Source organism: Eucyclogobius newberryi, unplaced genomic scaffold (genome assembly GCF_026437365.1).
Source record: "Eucyclogobius newberryi isolate DKJ021-1_F unplaced genomic scaffold, fEucNew1.0.hap1 SCAF_53, whole genome shotgun sequence".
NCBI lineage: Eukaryota > Metazoa > Chordata > Actinopteri > Gobiiformes > Gobiidae > Eucyclogobius > Eucyclogobius newberryi.
This window is the reverse complement of record NW_027316201.1, coordinates 557541-574993: the sequence shown is the minus strand read 5'-3', so window position 1 is coordinate 574993 and position 17453 is coordinate 557541. Positions and strand designations below refer to the sequence as shown.

General features: G+C 54.0%; 1 protein-coding gene across 1 annotated transcript in view; it reads right to left on the bottom strand.

Annotated features, from left to right (window-relative positions):
* The window catches only part of LOC140383531 (uncharacterized), a gene marked incomplete at its 3' end in the record, with an annotated part of 49381 nt that overhangs the window by 27126 nt on the left and 4802 nt on the right, over nucleotides 1-17453 (bottom strand). Inside the window, exons 5-16 of the mRNA XM_072465976.1 lie at nucleotides 16086-16155; nucleotides 15908-15980; nucleotides 15752-15821; nucleotides 14518-15618; nucleotides 14366-14438; nucleotides 12623-12775; nucleotides 12206-12374; nucleotides 11922-12146; nucleotides 11712-11854; nucleotides 11166-11270; nucleotides 10909-11093; nucleotides 9831-9973 (exon numbers count right to left, since the gene is read on the bottom strand). Of these exons, the coding sequence (XP_072322077.1) occupies nucleotides 9831-9973; nucleotides 10909-11093; nucleotides 11166-11270; nucleotides 11712-11854; nucleotides 11922-12146; nucleotides 12206-12374; nucleotides 12623-12775; nucleotides 14366-14438; nucleotides 14518-15618; nucleotides 15752-15821; nucleotides 15908-15980; nucleotides 16086-16155 (2510 nt within the window). The remainder of the gene's footprint in view (nucleotides 1-9830; nucleotides 9974-10908; nucleotides 11094-11165; nucleotides 11271-11711; nucleotides 11855-11921; nucleotides 12147-12205; nucleotides 12375-12622; nucleotides 12776-14365; nucleotides 14439-14517; nucleotides 15619-15751; nucleotides 15822-15907; nucleotides 15981-16085; nucleotides 16156-17453) is intronic.

Here is a 17453-nt window from a genome sequence, read left to right as displayed (position 1 = left end):
GCGGGTCTAAAGCGGTCTAAAGCGGGTCTAAAGCGGTCTAAAGCGGGTCTAAAGCGGGACTAAAGCGGGACTAAAGCGGGACTAAAGCGGGTCTAAAGCGGGTCTAAAGCGGTCTAAAGCGGGTCTAAAGCGGTCTAAAGCGGGTCTAAAGCGGGACTAAAGCGGTCTAAAGCGGGTCTAAAGCGGTCTAAAGCGGGTCTAAAGCGGGTCTAAAGCGGGTCTAAAGCGGTCTAAAGCGGGTCTAAAGCGGTCTAAAGCGGGTCTAAAGCGGGACTAAAGCGGTCTAAAGCGGGTCTAAAGCGGTCTAAAGCGGGTCTAAAGCGGGACTAAAGCGGGTCTAAAGCGGGACTAAAGCGGGACTAAAGCGGGACTAAAGCGGGACTAAAGCGGGATTAAAGCGGGACTAAAGCGGGTCTAAAGCGGGTCTAAAGCGGGACTAAAGCGGGACTAAAGCGGGACTAAAGCGGGTCTAAAGCGGGTCTAAAGCGGGTCTAAAGCGGGACTAAAGCGGGACTAAAGCGGGACTAAAGCGGGACTAAAGCGGGACTAAAGCGGGTCTAAAGCGGGTCTAAAGCGGGTCTAAAGCGGGACTAAAGCGGGACTAAAGCGGGACTAAAGCGGGTCTAAAGCGGGTCTAAAGCGGGTCTAAAGCGGTCTAAAGCGGGTCTAAAGCGGTCTAAAGCGGGTCTAAAGCGGTCTAAAGCGGGTCTAAAGCGGGACTAAAGCGGGACTAAAGCGGGACTAAAGCGGGTCTAAAGCGGGACTAAAGCGGGTCTAAAGCGGTCTAAAGCGGGTCTAAAGCGGGTCTAAAGCGGGTCTAAAGCGGTCTAAAGCGGGTCTAAAGCGGTCTAAAGCGGGTCTAAAGCGGGACTAAAGCGGTCTAAAGCGGGTCTAAAGCGGTCTAAAGCGGGTCTAAAGCGGTCTAAAGCGGGTCTAAAGCGGGTCTAAAGCGGTCTAAAGCGGGTCTAAAGCGGTCTAAAGCGGGTCTAAAGCGGTCTAAAGCGGGTCTAAAGCGGGTCTAAAGCGGGACTAATTCGGGTCTAAAGCGGGTCTAAAGCGGGTCTAAAGCGGGTCTAAAGCGGGTCTAAAGCGGGACTAAAGCGGGACTAAAGCGGGACTAAAGCGGGACTAAAGCGGGTCTAAAGCGGGTCTAAAGCGGGACTAAAGCGGGACTAAAGCGGGTCTAAAGCGAGACTAAAGCGGGACTAAAGCGGGACTAAAGCGGGACTAAAGCGGGACTAAAGCGGGACTAAAGCGGGATTAAAGCGGGACTAAAGCGGGTCTAAAGCGGGTCGGGACTAAAGCGGGTCTAAAGCGGGACTAAAGCGGGACTAAAGCGGGACTAAAGCGGGTCTAAAGCGGGTCTAAAGCGGGACTAAAGCGGGACTAAAGCGGGTCTAAAGCGGGACTAAAGCGGGTCTAAAGCGGTCTAAAGCGGGTCTAAAGCGGGTCTAAAGCGGGTCTAAAGCGGTCTAAAGCGGGTCTAAAGCGGTCTAAAGCGGGTCTAAAGCGGGACTAAAGCGGTCTAAAGCGGGTCTAAAGCGGTCTAAAGCGGGTCTAAAGCGGTCTAAAGCGGGTCTAAAGCGGGTCTAAAGCGGTCTAAAGCGGGTCTAAAGCGGTCTAAAGCGGGTCTAAAGCGGTCTAAAGCGGGTCTAAAGCGGGTCTAAAGCGGGACTAATTCGGGTCTAAAGCGGGTCTAAAGCGGGTCTAAAGCGGGTCTAAAGCGGGTCTAAAGCGGGACTAAAGCGGGACTAAAGCGGGACTAAAGCGGGACTAAAGCGGGTCTAAAGCGGGTCTAAAGCGGGACTAAAGCGGGACTAAAGCGGGTCTAAAGCGAGACTAAAGCGGGACTAAAGCGGGACTAAAGCGGGACTAAAGCGGGACTAAAGCGGGACTAAAGCGGGATTAAAGCGGGACTAAAGCGGGTCTAAAGCGGGTCGGGACTAAAGCGGGTCTAAAGCGGGACTAAAGCGGGACTAAAGCGGGACTAAAGCGGGTCTAAAGCGGGTCTAAAGCGGGACTAAAGCGGGACTAAAGCGGGTCTAAAGCGGGTCTAAAGCGGTCTAAAGCGGTCTAAAGCGGGTCTAAAGCGGGTCTAAAGCGGTCTAAAGCGGGTCTAAAGCGGGTCTAAAGCGGGTCTAAAGCGGGTCTAAAGCGGGATTAAAGCGGGATTAAAGCGGGTCTAAAGCGGGACTAAAGCGGGTCTAAAGCGGGACTAAAGCGGGACTAAAGCGGGACTAAAGCGGGACTAAAGCGGGATTAAAGCGGGACTAAAGCGGGTCTAAAGCGGGTCTAAAGCGGGACTAAAGCGGGACTAAAGCGGGACTAAAGCGGGTCTAAAGCGGGTCTAAAGCGGGTCTAAAGCGGGACTAAAGCGGGACTAAAGCGGGACTAAAGCGGGACTAAAGCGGGACTAAAGCGGGTCTAAAGCGGGACTAAAGCGGGACTAAAGCGGGACTAAAGCGGGTCTAAAGCGGGTCTAAAGCGGGTCTAAAGCAGGTCTAAGCGGGTCTAAAGCGGGACTAAAGCGGGACTAAAGCGGGACTAAAGCGGGTCTAAAGCGGGTCTAAAGCGGGACTAAAGCGGGACTAAAGCGGGACTAAAGCGGGTCTAAAGCGGGTCTAAAGCGGGTCTAAAGCGGTCTAAAGCGGGTCTAAAGCGGTCTAAAGCGGGTCTAAAGCGGTCTAAAGCGGGTCTAAAGCGGGACTAAAGCGGGACTAAAGCGGGACTAAAGCGGGTCTAAAGCGGGTCTAAAGCGGTCTAAAGCGGGTCTAAAGCGGTCTAAAGCGGGTCTAAAGCGGGACTAAAGCGGTCTAAAGCGGGTCTAAAGCGGTCTAAAGCGGGTCTAAAGCGGGTCTAAAGCGGGTCTAAAGCGGTCTAAAGCGGGTCTAAAGCGGTCTAAAGCGGGTCTAAAGCGGGACTAAAGCGGTCTAAAGCGGGTCTAAAGCGGTCTAAAGCGGGTCTAAAGCGGGACTAAAGCGGGTCTAAAGCGGGACTAAAGCGGGACTAAAGCGGGACTAAAGCGGGACTAAAGCGGGATTAAAGCGGGACTAAAGCGGGTCTAAAGCGGGTCTAAAGCGGGACTAAAGCGGGACTAAAGCGGGACTAAAGCGGGTCTAAAGCGGGTCTAAAGCGGGTCTAAAGCGGGACTAAAGCGGGACTAAAGCGGGACTAAAGCGGGACTAAAGCGGGACTAAAGCGGGTCTAAAGCGGGTCTAAAGCGGGTCTAAAGCGGGACTAAAGCGGGACTAAAGCGGGACTAAAGCGGGTCTAAAGCGGGTCTAAAGCGGGTCTAAAGCGGTCTAAAGCGGGTCTAAAGCGGTCTAAAGCGGGTCTAAAGCGGTCTAAAGCGGGTCTAAAGCGGGACTAAAGCGGGACTAAAGCGGGACTAAAGCGGGTCTAAAGCGGGACTAAAGCGGGTCTAAAGCGGTCTAAAGCGGGTCTAAAGCGGGTCTAAAGCGGGTCTAAAGCGGTCTAAAGCGGGTCTAAAGCGGTCTAAAGCGGGTCTAAAGCGGGACTAAAGCGGTCTAAAGCGGGTCTAAAGCGGTCTAAAGCGGGTCTAAAGCGGTCTAAAGCGGGTCTAAAGCGGGTCTAAAGCGGTCTAAAGCGGGTCTAAAGCGGTCTAAAGCGGGTCTAAAGCGGTCTAAAGCGGGTCTAAAGCGGGTCTAAAGCGGGACTAATTCGGGTCTAAAGCGGGTCTAAAGCGGGTCTAAAGCGGGTCTAAAGCGGGTCTAAAGCGGGACTAAAGCGGGACTAAAGCGGGACTAAAGCGGGACTAAAGCGGGTCTAAAGCGGGTCTAAAGCGGGACTAAAGCGGGACTAAAGCGGGTCTAAAGCGAGACTAAAGCGGGACTAAAGCGGGACTAAAGCGGGACTAAAGCGGGACTAAAGCGGGACTAAAGCGGGATTAAAGCGGGACTAAAGCGGGTCTAAAGCGGGTCGGGACTAAAGCGGGTCTAAAGCGGGACTAAAGCGGGACTAAAGCGGGACTAAAGCGGGTCTAAAGCGGGTCTAAAGCGGGACTAAAGCGGGACTAAAGCGGGTCTAAAGCGGGACTAAAGCGGGTCTAAAGCGGTCTAAAGCGGGTCTAAAGCGGGTCTAAAGCGGGTCTAAAGCGGTCTAAAGCGGGTCTAAAGCGGTCTAAAGCGGGTCTAAAGCGGGACTAAAGCGGTCTAAAGCGGGTCTAAAGCGGTCTAAAGCGGGTCTAAAGCGGTCTAAAGCGGGTCTAAAGCGGGTCTAAAGCGGTCTAAAGCGGGTCTAAAGCGGTCTAAAGCGGGTCTAAAGCGGTCTAAAGCGGGTCTAAAGCGGGTCTAAAGCGGGACTAATTCGGGTCTAAAGCGGGTCTAAAGCGGGTCTAAAGCGGGTCTAAAGCGGGTCTAAAGCGGGACTAAAGCGGGACTAAAGCGGGACTAAAGCGGGACTAAAGCGGGTCTAAAGCGGGTCTAAAGCGGGACTAAAGCGGGACTAAAGCGGGTCTAAAGCGAGACTAAAGCGGGACTAAAGCGGGACTAAAGCGGGACTAAAGCGGGACTAAAGCGGGACTAAAGCGGGATTAAAGCGGGACTAAAGCGGGTCTAAAGCGGGTCGGGACTAAAGCGGGTCTAAAGCGGGACTAAAGCGGGACTAAAGCGGGACTAAAGCGGGTCTAAAGCGGGTCTAAAGCGGGACTAAAGCGGGACTAAAGCGGGACTAAAGCGGGTCTAAAGCGGGTCTAAAGCGGGACTAAAGCGGGACTAAAGCGGGTCTAAAGCGGGTCTAAAGCGGGTCTAAAGCGGGACTAAAGCGGGTCTAAAGCGGTCCAAAGCGGGTCTAAAGCGGTCTAAAGCGGGACTAAAGCGGTCTAAAGCGGGTCTAAAGCGAGTCTAAAGCGGGACTAAAGCGGGACTAAAGCGGGACTAAAGCGGGACTAAAGCGGGTCTAAAGCGGGTCTAAAGCGGGTCTAAAGCGGGACTAAAGCGGGACTAAAGCGGGTCTAAAGCGGGACTAAAGCGGGACTAAAGCGGTCTAAAGCGGGTCTAAAGCGGGTCTAAAGCGGGTCTAAAGCGGGTCTAAAGCGGGTCTAAAGCGGTCTAAAGCGGGTCTAAAGCGGGTCTAAAGCGGGACTAAAGCGGTCTAAAGCGGGTCTAAAGCGGGTCTAAAGCGGGTCTAAAGCGGGACTAAAGCGGTCTAAAGCGGGTCTAAAGCGGTCTAAAGCGGGTCTAAAGCGGGTCTAAAGCGGGTCTAAAGCGGTCTAAAGCGGGTCTAAAGCGGTCTAAAGCGGTCTAAAGCGGGTCTAAAGCGGGTCTAAAGCGGGTCTAAAGCGGGACTAAAGCGGGACTAAAGCGGTCTAAAGCGGGTCTAAAGCGGTCTAAAGCGGGTCTAAAGCGGTCTAAAGCGGGTCTAAAGCGGGTCTAAAGCGGGTCTAAAGCGGGACTAATTCGGGTCTAAAGCGGGTCTAAAGCGGGTCTAAAGCGGGATTAAAGCGGGATTAAAGCGGGTCTAAAGCGGGACTAAAGCGGGTCTAAAGCGGGACTAAAGCGGGACTAAAGCGGGTCTAAAGCGGGACTAAAGCGGGACTAAAGCGGTCTAAAGCGGGTCTAAAGCGGGTCTAAAGCGGGTCTAAAGCGGGACTAAAGCGGGTCTAAAGCGGGACTAAAGCGGGACTAAAGCGGGTCTAAAGCGGGACTAAAGCGGGACTAAAGCGGGACTAAAGCGGGACTAAAGCGGGACTAAAGCGGGTCTAAAGCGGGACTAAAGCGGGACTAAAGCGGGACTAAAGCGGGTCTAAAGCGGGTCTAAAGCGGGACTAAAGCGGGACTAAAGCGGGACTAAAGCGGGTCTAAAGCGGGTCTAAAGCGGGACTAAAGCGGGACTAAAGCGGGTCTAAAGCGGGTCTAAAGCGGGTCTAAAGCGGGTCTAAAGCGGGACTAAAGCGGGTCTAAAGCGGTCCAAAGCGGGTCTAAAGCGGTCTAAAGCGGGACTAAAGCGGTCTAAAGCGGGTCTAAAGCGAGTCTAAAGCGGGACTAAAGCGGGACTAAAGCGGGACTAAAGCGGGACTAAAGCGGGTCTAAAGCGGGTCTAAAGCGGGTCTAAAGCGGGACTAAAGCGGGACTAAAGCGGGACTAAAGCGGGTCTAAAGCGGGTCTAAAGCGGGACTAAAGCGGGACTAAAGCGGGTCTAAAGCGGGTCTAAAGCGGGTCTAAAGCGGGTCTAAAGCGGGACTAAAGCGGGTCTAAAGCGGGTCTAAAGCGGGTCTAAAGCGGTCTAAAGCGGGACTAAAGCGGTCTAAAGCGGGTCTAAAGCGGTCTAAAGCGGGTCTAAAGCGAGTCTAAAGCGGGACTAAAGCGGGACTAAAGCGGGACTAAAGCGGGACTAAAGCGGGTCTAAAGCGGGTCTAAAGCGGGTCTAAAGCGGGACTAAAGCGGTCTAAAGCGGGTCTAAAGCGGGTCTAAAGCAGGTCTAAAGCGGGACTAAAGCGGTCTAAAGCGGGTCTAAAGCGGGTCTAAAGCGGGTCTAAAGCGGGACTAAAGCGGTCTAAAGCGGGTCTAAAGCGGGTCTAAAGCGGGTCTAAAGCGGGACTAAAGCGGTCTAAAGCGGGTCTAAAGCGGGTCTAAAGCGGGTCTAAAACGGGTCTAAAGCGGGTCTAAAGCGGGTCTAAAGCGGTCTAAAGCGGGTCTAAAGCGGGTCTAAAGCGGGACTAAAGCGGGACTAAAGCGGGTCTAAAGCGGGTCTAAAGCGGGACTAAAGCGGGACTAAAGCGGGACTAAAGCGGGTCTAAAGCGGGTCTAAAGCGGGACTAAAGCGGGACTAAAGCGGGTCTAAAGCGGGTCTAAAGCGGGTCTAAAGCGGGTCTAAAGCGGGTCTAAAGCGGGTCTAAAGCGGGTCTAAAGCGGGACTAAAGCGGTCTAAAGCGGGACTAAAGCGGTCTAAAGCGGGTCTAAAGCGGTCTAAAGCGGGACTAAAGCGGGACTAAAGCGGGACTAAAGCGGGACTAAAGCGGGTCTAAAGCGGGTCTAAAGCGGGACTAAAGCGGGACTAAAGCGGGACTAAAGCGGGTCTAAAGCAGGTCTAAAGCGGGACTAAAGCGGGACTAAAGCGGGTCTAAAGCGGGTCTAAAGCGGGTCTAAAGCGGGTCTAAAGCGGGACTAAAGCGGGTCTAAAGCGGGTCTAAAGCGGGTCTAAAGCGGTCTAAAGCGGGACTAAAGCGGTCTAAAGCGGGTCTAAAGCGGTCTAAAACGGGACTAAAGCGGGTCTAAAGCAGGACTAAAGCGGTCTAAAGCGGGTCTAAAGCGGGTCTAAAGCGGGTCTAAAGCGGGTCTAAAGCGGGTCTAAAGCGGTCTAAAGCGGGTCTAAAGCGGGTCTAAAGCGGTCTAAAGCGGGTCTAAAGCGGTCTAAAGCGGGTCTAAAGCGGGTCTAAAGCGGGACTAAAGCGGGACTAAAGCGGGTCTAAAGCGGGACTAAAGCGGGACTAAAGCGGGACTAAAGCGGGACTAAAGCGGGACTAAAGCGGGACTAAAGCGGGTCTAAAGCGGGACTAAAGCGGGACTAAAGCGGGACTAAAGCGGGTCTAAAGCGGGTCTAAAGCGGGACTAAAGCGGGACTAAAGCGGGACTAAAGCGGGTCTAAAGCGGGTCTAAAGCGGGACTAAAGCGGGACTAAAGCGGGTCTAAAGCGGGTCTAAAGCGGGTCTAAAGCGGGTCTAAAGCGGGTCTAAAGCGGTCCAAAGCGGGTCTAAAGCGGTCTAAAGCGGTCTAAAGCGGTCTAAAGCGGGTCTAAAGCGGTCTAAAGCGGGTCTAAAGCGAGTCTAAAGCGGGACTAAAGCGGGACTAAAGCGGGACTAAAGCGGGACTAAAGCGGGTCTAAAGCGGGTCTAAAGCGGGTCTAAAGCGGGACTAAAGCGGGACTAAAGCGGGACTAAAGCGGGTCTAAAGCGGGTCTAAAGCGGGACTAAAGCGGGACTAAAGCGGGTCTAAAGCGGGTCTAAAGCGGGTCTAAAGCGGGTCTAAAGCGGGACTAAAGCGGGTCTAAAGCGGGTCTAAAGCGGGTCTAAAGCGGTCTAAAGCGGGACTAAAGCGGTCTAAAGCGGGTCTAAAGCGGTCTAAAGCGGGTCTAAAGCGAGTCTAAAGCGGGACTAAAGCGGGACTAAAGCGGGACTAAAGCGGGACTAAAGCGGGTCTAAAGCGGGTCTAAAGCGGGTCTAAAGCGGGACTAAAGCGGTCTAAAGCGGGTCTAAAGCGGGTCTAAAGCAGGTCTAAAGCGGGACTAAAGCGGTCTAAAGCGGGTCTAAAGCGGGTCTAAAGCGGGTCTAAAGCGGGACTAAAGCGGTCTAAAGCGGGTCTAAAGCGGGTCTAAAGCGGGTCTAAAGCGGGACTAAAGCGGTCTAAAGCGGTCTAAAGCGGGTCTAAAGCGGGTCTAAAGCGGGTCTAAAACGGGTCTAAAGCGGGACTAAAGCGGGACTAAAGCGGGACTAAAGCGGGTCTAAAGCGGGTCTAAAGCGGGACTAAAGCGGGACTAAAGCGGGACTAAAGCGGGTCTAAAGCGGGTCTAAAGCGGGACTAAAGCGGGACTAAAGCGGGTCTAAAGCGGGTCTAAAGCGGGTCTAAAGCGGGTCTAAAGCGGGTCTAAAGCGGGTCTAAAGCGGGTCTAAAGCGGGACTAAAGCGGTCTAAAGCGGGACTAAAGCGGTCTAAAGCGGGTCTAAAGCGGTCTAAAGCGGGTCTAAAGCGGGACTAAAGCGGGTCTAAAGCAGGTCTAAAGCGGGACTAAAGCGGGACTAAAGCGGGTCTAAAGCGGGTCTAAAGCGGGTCTAAAGCGGGTCTAAAGCGGGACTAAAGCGGGTCTAAAGCGGGTCTAAAGCGGGTCTAAAGCGGTCTAAAGCGGGACTAAAGCGGTCTAAAGCGGGTCTAAAGCGGTCTAAAGCGGGTCTAAAGCGAGTCTAAAGCGGGACTAAAGCGGGACTAAAGCGGGACTAAAGCGGGACTAAAGCGGGTCTAAAGCGGGTCTAAAGCGGGTCTAAAGCGGGACTAAAGCGGTCTAAAGCGGGTCTAAAGCGGGTCTAAAGCAGGTCTAAAGCGGGACTAAAGCGGTCTAAAGCGGGTCTAAAGCGGGTCTAAAGCGGGTCTAAAGCGGGACTAAAGCGGTCTAAAGCGGGTCTAAAGCGGGTCTAAAGCGGGTCTAAAGCGGGACTAAAGCGGTCTAAAGCGGTCTAAAGCGGGTCTAAAGCGGGTCTAAAGCGGGTCTAAAACGGGACTAAAGCGGGTCTAAAGCAGGACTAAAGCGGTCTAAAGCGGGTCTAAAGCGGGTCTAAAGCGGGTCTAAAGCGGGTCTAAAGCGGTCTAAAGTGGGTCTAAAGCGGTCTAAAGCGGTCTAAAGCGGGTCTAAAGCGGTCTAAAGCGGGTCTAAAGCGGGTCTAAAGCGGGACTAAAGCGGGTCTAAAGCGGTCTAAAGCGGGTCTAAAGCGGTCTAAAGTGGGTCTAAAGCGGTCTAAAGCGGGTCTAAAGCGGTCTAAAGCGGTCTAAAGTGGGTCTAAAGCGGTCTAAAGCGGGTCTAAAGCGGTCTAAAGCGGGTCTAAAGCAGGTCTAAAGCGGGTCTAAAGCGGGTCTAAAGCAGGTCTAAAGCGGGTCTAAAGCGGGTCTAAAGCGGGTCTAAAGCGGTCTAAAGCGGGTCTAAAGCGGTCTAAAGCGGTCTAAAGCGGGTCTAAAGCGGTCTAAAGCGGGTCTAAAGCGGGTCTAAAGCGGGTCTAAAGCGGGTCTAAAGCAGGTCTAAAGCAGGACTAAAGTGGGATTAAAGTGGTCTAAAGCGGGTCTAAAGCGGGACTAAAGCGGTCTAAAGCGGGATTAAAGCGGGACTCACTGAGGTTGGAGGCAGCGCTGGGTTCTGATTGGACAGGAGATATTCTGTGGGCGGGCTCAGGCCTCTCATCTGGCTCTGATTGGCAGGTGTAGAGTTTGTGGGTGGGGTCCGTGACAGGAGGGCGGATCATCTCACAGATGAGCCTGGACATGAGCACACAACATAAACACACAGCCCGCTCTGACCACGGTCACACTTCAGTCCAGAAATACTAACTGTAAAAGGTTTCTCCTGACCGCACGTCCCCTCCTGACCGCACGTCCCCTCCTGACCGCACGTCCCCTCCTGACCACACGTCCTCTCCTGACCACACGTCCCCTCCTGACCGCACGTCCCCTCCTGGCCGCACGTCCCCTCCTGACCGCACGTCCCCTCCTGACCGCACGTCCCCTCCTGACCACACGTCCTCTCCTGACCACACGTCCCCTCCTGACCGCACGTCCCCTCCTGACCGCACGTCCCCTCCTGACCGCACGTCCCCTCCTGACCGCACGTCCCCTCCTGGCCGCACGTCCCCTCCTGGCCGCACGTCCCCTCCTGACCGCACGTCCCCTCCTGACCGCACGTCCCCTCCTGGCCGCACGTCCCCTCCTGGCCGCACGTCCCCTCCTGGCCGCACGTCCCCTCCTGACCACACGTCCCCTCCTGACCGCACGTCCCCTCCTGACCACACGTCCCCTCCTGACCGCACGTCCCCTCCTGACCGCACGTCCCCTCCTGACCGCACGTCCCCTCCTGACCACACGTCCCCTCCTGACCACACGTCCTCTCCTGACCACACGTCCCCTCCTGACCGCATGTCCCCTCCTGGCCGCACGTCCCCTCCTGGCCGCACGTCCCCTCCTGACCGCACGTCCCCTCCTGACCACACGTCCCCTCCTGACCACACGTCCTCTCCTGACCACACGTCCCCTCCTGACCACACGTCCTCTCCTGACCACACGTCCCCTCCTGACCGCACGTCCCCTCCTGGCCGCACGTCCCCTCCTGGCCGCACGTCCCCTCCTGGCCGCACGTCCCCTCCTGACCGCACGTCCCCTCCTGACCACACGTCCTCTACTCATATCGTCGTGGTTACCACTGCACCAGCCGCTCCTCCAGGGCGTCTGGCTGGACGTTCAGGCCCAGATCCAGGCTCTGCTCCTGGGCCGAGGTTAGAGCTGAGGCTGGAGTCTGTGGAGGGAACTGTGGACCCTGGTACTGGACTGGGTCTGGACCAGGACCTCCCTCCAGCTGCAGGACCTCCTCAGGACCTTCAGGAATCTGGGACTAGAGCACAGGAGCACATGAGCAAAGGTCAGAGGTCAGAGGTCAGAGAGATCCACGTGACTTTACCTGATCCAGCTCAGTCACAGACAGGAAGTGTGTCCCAGGAAACTCGGCCTCTTCCTCTTCCTGTTGGACAATGTTCACCACCGGAGGCACTGCAGCTCCTGAGGCCTGGGAGAGAGACACTGGTTTAGTCCTGGTCTAGTCCCGCTTTGGACCTGGTTCAGACCTGGTTTAGAACTGGTTTAGAACTGGTTTAGACCTGGTTTAGTCCTGGTTTAGACCTGGTTTAGTCCTGGTTTAGACCTGGTTTAGTCCTGGTTTAGTCCTGGTTTAGACCTGGTTTAGTCCTGGTTTAGTCCTGGTTTAGTCCTGGTTTAGTCCTGGTTTAGACCTGGTTTAGTCCTGGTTTAGTCCTGGTTTAGTCCTGGTTTAGTCCTGGTTTGGACCTGGATGGTAAAAATATAAATCTAATTATGATCTGATCCCGCTTCCTTTATGTTTTTTCTCTTTAATGGTGAGTTTAAATGTGAGTTAATTATAATAATTATAATAATTGTAATAAATATAATAAATATAATAAATATAATCCTCCCGGTGGGAGCGACACACCTCGGCCTCTTCGTCTCTCGCTGCGTCTCCTGAGCTCGCGTCCCTTTGAGGGAATTTGGGTTGTGATGTCACTTCCTCCTGTGGCTGTGGGCGGGCTCTGGGCGGTGATCTCACCATGTGGGAGGAGTATATCCTGGGTGGTCCTGTCAATCATTGTGATGTCACAACATTAGAAACAAACATTTGAGTTTGAGAGACGTTTGTACTAACCGAGAAGGATGGCTGTGGCCGGGAAACTGGGTCCAGACGGACCAGGACCAGGACCAGGACCAGGACCAGGACCAGGACCAGGACCAGGACCAGGACCAGGACCAGGACCAGGACCAGGACCAGGACCAGGGTCAGGGTCAGGGTCAGGGTCAGGGTCAGGGTCAGGGTCAGAGTCAGAGTCAGAGTCAGGGCTGGTCTGGGTCTTGCAGGACTTGAGCTTTACTCCTGAGACACAGACAAATGTAAGTTCCACATTGTTACCGGCGGTTACCATGGAAACTCACCTCTGACGCTCTCGACGAGGCGGGGGCGGGGCCTGCTTGGCCTGGGGGCGGGGTCAGGGGACACAGGTGAGTTCAGGCGCAGGTACGGGCTCTTCTTCAGACTCCGCCTCTGCCCCTCGTGAGCCGCTTTACCATAAACACGCCTCGGGTACAGCGCCGGGTCTGCGGGCTGGAAACCGGGTTAGAACCGGGACTAAACCGGGTCTGACACTGGGACTAAACCGGGTCTGACACTGGGACTAAACCAGGTCTGACACTGGGACTAAACCGGGACTAAACCGGGTCTGACACTGGGACTAAACCGGGACTAAACCGGGACTAAACCGGGTCTGACACTGGGACTAAACCGGGACTAAACCTGAACTAGACCAGAGTTTAAACAAGGGAGTAATTCAGAACCAGGTAAATCAGACAAACCGGGTCGGTGCTGGTTCTGGTGGGTTTCCAGGACGTTGTTCTGAGCGCGCTCAGTGGCCTCGGTCTGCCTGAGGGGGAGGGCTTTTTCCTGTCTGCTGCGTTCTTATTGGTTCCAACAGAGTCCGGTTTGAATGAAGACTTTTCAGCCTCGACCTGAAACAGAACCAAGACCAGGATCAGAACCAGGATCAGAACTAGGACCAGGATCAGAACCAAGACCAGGATCAGAACCAGGATCAGAACTAGGACCAGGATCAGAACCAGGATCAGAACTAGGACCAGGATCAGAACCAAGACCAGGATCAGAACTAGGACCAGGATCAGAACCAGGACCAGGAGGTCAGTCAACCAGATGAAACCAGATTCACAGGAACTAGCGCGCCCCCTGTCTGCAGACCAGTGAATGTCCCTCTCAATCTTCAGCCCTGAATCTCACCTGAAGACATCACCTTTAAGTCTGGACCTTATTCATGTCTGACCTGTCCATCCAATCCAACTTTAATGAACACAAAAGAGAGACACCAAGCACGTCTGATCTTCCTCTTCCCCCTCCATCTACTACATCATCCTCATCTTCTCCATCATCCTCATCTTCCCCATCATCCTCATCATCCTCATCTTCTCCATCATCCTCATCTTCTCCATCATCCTCATCTTCCCCATCATCCTCATCTTCCCCATCATCCTCATCATCCTCATCTTCTCCATCATCCTCATCTTCTCCATCATCCTCATCTTCTCCATCATCCTCATCTTCCCCATCATCCTCATCTTCTCCATCATCCTCATCTTCCCCATCATCCTCATCTTCTCCATCATCCTCATCATCCTCATCTTCTCCATCATCCTCATCTTCCCCATCTTCCTCATCTTCTCCATCATCCTCATCTTCTCCATCATCCTCATCATCCTCATCTTCCCCATCATCCTCATCATCCTCATCTTCTCCATCATCCTCATCTTCTCCATCATCCTCATCTTCTCCATCATCCTCATCTTCTCCATCATCCTCATCTTCCCCATCATCCTCATCTTCTCCATCATCCTCATCTTCCCCATCATCCTCATCTTCTCCATCATCCTCATCATCCTCATCTTCTCCATCATCCTCATCTTCTCCATCATCCTCATCTTCTCCATCATCCTCATCTTCCCCATCATCCTCATCTTCTCCATCATCCTCATCTTCCCCATCATCCTCATCTTCTCCATCATCCTCATCATCCTCATCTTCTCCATCATCCTCATCTTCCCCATCTTCCCCATCTTCCCCATCATCCTCATCTTCCCCATCTTCCCCATCTTCCCCATCATCCTCATCTTCCCCATCATCCTCATCTTCTCCATCATCCTCATCTTCCCCATCATCCCCATCATCCTCATCATCCTCATCATCCTCATCATCCCCATCATCCCCATCATCCCCATCATCCTCATCTTCCCCATCTTCCCCATCATCCTCATCTTCCCCATCATCCTCATCTTCTCCATCATCCTCATCTTCCCCATCATCCTCATCATCCTCATCATCCTCATCATCCTCATCATCCTCATCATCCTCATCATCCCCATCATCCTCATCATCCTCATCATCCTCATCATCCTCATCATCCTCATCTTCCCCATCATCCCCATCATCCTCATCATCCTCATCATCCTCATCATCCTCATCATCCTCATCTTCCCCATCATCCCCATCATCCTCATCTTCCCCATCATCCTCTTCATCCTCCTCTTCCTCACCTGAATCTCTTTGGTCATGGCCCTGATCCAGAAATCCACCGTTTTCCTGATGCGGATCTGGTCAGAACAGTCTCTGAAAAACAGCAGAAGAACAAGCATGAGTCCAGCGTTTCTCATGGAGCTTCTGGACCTTCAGCTGACCTCCGGCTGACCTGTTCTGTGCGAGTGCGTCCAGCTGACAGAGCAGGATCTCTCCATCTCTGGCTCTGAGCTGGGACTCCAGATTCTCCTTCAGAACTTTCCTCTGCCTCCGGAGCGTCTTCAGGACCAGCCGAGCCTCGTCCAGGACTGAGACCGGACCCTGCGGACCCTCCAGACCCTTCAGTAGACCTGACCCAGATCCACCTCGACTCCCCAAAACCTGCCCAAAGCCCGGACCCAGTTTGGAGAAGACACATCTCTGCGTTTCAGTCCTGGTTTGTGCTGGTGTCTCATCTTCAGTCCTGGTTTGTGCTGGTGTCTCATCTTCAGTCCTGGTTTGGTCTTGCTGGTTCCTCAGATGTTCCTGGTGAGATGTTTGCTGGTTCTGCTGCAGCTCTGGTGACGTGGCCAGACTTTTTGGTCCTGATTGTTTGATGTTTGTAGTTTTCTGGTTCCTCGTGTGTTTGGGCCGACTGAGCATGCTCTGACCGGGCCGAGGGGCGGGTCTCTGGGCGTGGTTCAGGGCGGGTCTCTGGGCGTGGTTCAGGGCGGGTCTCTGGGCGTGGTTCAGGGCGGGTCTCTGGGCGTGGTTCAGGGCGGGTCTCTGGGCGTGGTTCAGGGCGGGTCTCTGGGCGTGGTTCAGGGCGGGTCTCTGGGCGTGGTTCAGGGCGGGTCTCTGGGCGTGGTTCAGGGCGGGTCTCTGGCCGTGGTTCAGGGCGGGTCTCTGGCCGTGGTTCAGGGCGGGTCTCTGGCCGTGGTTCAGGGCGGGTCTCTGGCCGTGGTTCAGGGCGGGTCTCTGGCCGTGGTTCAGGGCGGGTCTCTGGCCGTGGTTCAGGGCGGGTCTCTGGCCGTGGTTCAGGGCGGGTCTCTGGCCGTGGTTCAGGGCGGGTCTCTGGGCGTGGTTCAGGGCGGGTCTCTGGCCGTGGTTCAGGGCGGGTCTCTGGCCGTGGTTCAGGGCGGGTCTCTGGCCGTGGTTCAGGGCCTTTATGTCGCTCATCAGATGCTCCGCCCCCTTCATGACCTCACTGGCTCCAAGTCCCACCTCCGCTCCGCTCTGATTGGCTGAGGTCGTGTCTGCAGGCAAACTGAAGCAGAAAACGGAACATTTAATCCTGGTTTGGTCTGGGATAATCTGGACCAGACCTGGACTGACCTGGACTGACCTGGACCTGACCTGGACTGACCTGGACTGACCTGGACTGACCTGGACTGACCTGGACTGACCTGGACCAGACCTGGACTGACCTGTGTGTGGCTCGTTCACAGCAGGGCGGAACTGAGGTGAGAGGAAACACCTGAGCAGCAGCTCTGTGATCTGAGAAGATGAAAAACACAAATGAGAAACAGACGAGGTCATAAATAAAAGCTTGTGTTTTCAGGCGGCGGCTTTTTGTTTGTTACCTGAGCTCAGGTGAGCTGTGGGCGGAGCCTGAGGTCTCATGACCATCTTTAGAGCCGAGTCCAACAACTGGTTCTGAAAAAACAACACCAACAGGGTTAGGAAAGGTCTCTGATTATGGCTTTATTAATCCACGATGACCACCAGAGGGCGCACAAACTGCTTCTGAACCCGAGTCACCTGCAGAATGAGCTGCTGGTTGTGAAGAGTCTCCAATCTGTGAAGAGTCTCCTCCGCCAGACTCTGGCCCCTGGAACCGACATTTAACATGTTTAGACCCGCTTTAGTCCCGCTTTAGTCCCGCTTTAGTCCCGCTTTAGTCCCGCTTTAGTCCCGCTTTAGTCCCGCTTTAGTCCCGCTTTAGTCCCGCTTTAGACCCGCTTTAGTCCCGCTTTAGTCCCGCTTTAGTCCCGCTTTAGACCCGCTTTAGTCCCGCTTTAGTCCCGCTTTAGTCCCGCTTTAGACCCGCTTTAGTCCAGCTTTAGAACCTCTTTAGAACCTCTTTAGAACCTCTTTAGAACCTCTTTAGAACCTCTTTAGACCCGCTTTAGACCCGCTTTAGTCCAGCTTTAGACCCGCTTTAGTCCCGCTTTAGTCCCGCTTTAGTCCCGCTTTAGACCCGCTTTAGTCCCGCTTTAGACCCTCTTTAGTCCAGCTTTAGACCCGCTTTAGACCCGCTTTAGACCCTCTTTAGACCCGCTTTAGACCCGCTTTAGAACCTCTTTAGACCCGCTTTAGACCCGCTTTAGACCCGCTTTAGACCCGCTTTAGACCCGCTTTAGAACCTCTTTAGACCCGCTTTAGACCCGCTTTAGACCCTCTTTAGACCCTCTTTAGACCCGCTTTAGTCCCGCTTTAGTCCCGCTTTAGACCCGCTTTAGTCCCGCTTTAGTCCCGCTTTAGTCCCGCTTTAGTCCCGCTTTAGTCCCGCTTTAGACCCTCTTTAGACCCGCTTTAGACCCTCTTTAGACCCGCTTTAGACCCTCTTTAGACCCTCTTTAGACCCTCTTTAGACCCGCTTTAGAGCCTCTTTAGACCCTCTTTAGACCCTCTTTAGACCCTCTTTAGACCCTCTTTAGACCGCTTTAGACCCTCTTTAGACCCGCTTTAGACCCGCTTTAGACCCGCTTTAGACCCTCTTTAGACCCTCTTTAGACCCGCTTTAGTCCCGCTTTAGACCCTCTTTAGACCCTCTTTAGTCCCTCTTTAGACCCGCTTTAGACCCGCTTTAGACCCGCTTTAGACCCTCTTTAGACCCGCTTTAGACCCGCTTTAGACCCGCTTTAGACCCGCTTTAGACCCTCTTTAGACCCTCTTTAGACCCGCTTTAGTCCCGCTTTAGTCCCGCTTTAGACCCTCTTTAGACCCTCTTTAGACCCGCTTTTGACCCGCTTTAGAGCCTCTTTAGACCCTCTTTAGTCCCTCTTTAGACCCGCTTTAGACCCGCTTTAGACCCGCTTTAGAGCCTCTTTAGAGCCTCTTTAGACCCGCTTTAGACCCGCTTTAGACCCGCTTTAGACCCTCTTTAGACCCTCTTTAGACCCTCTT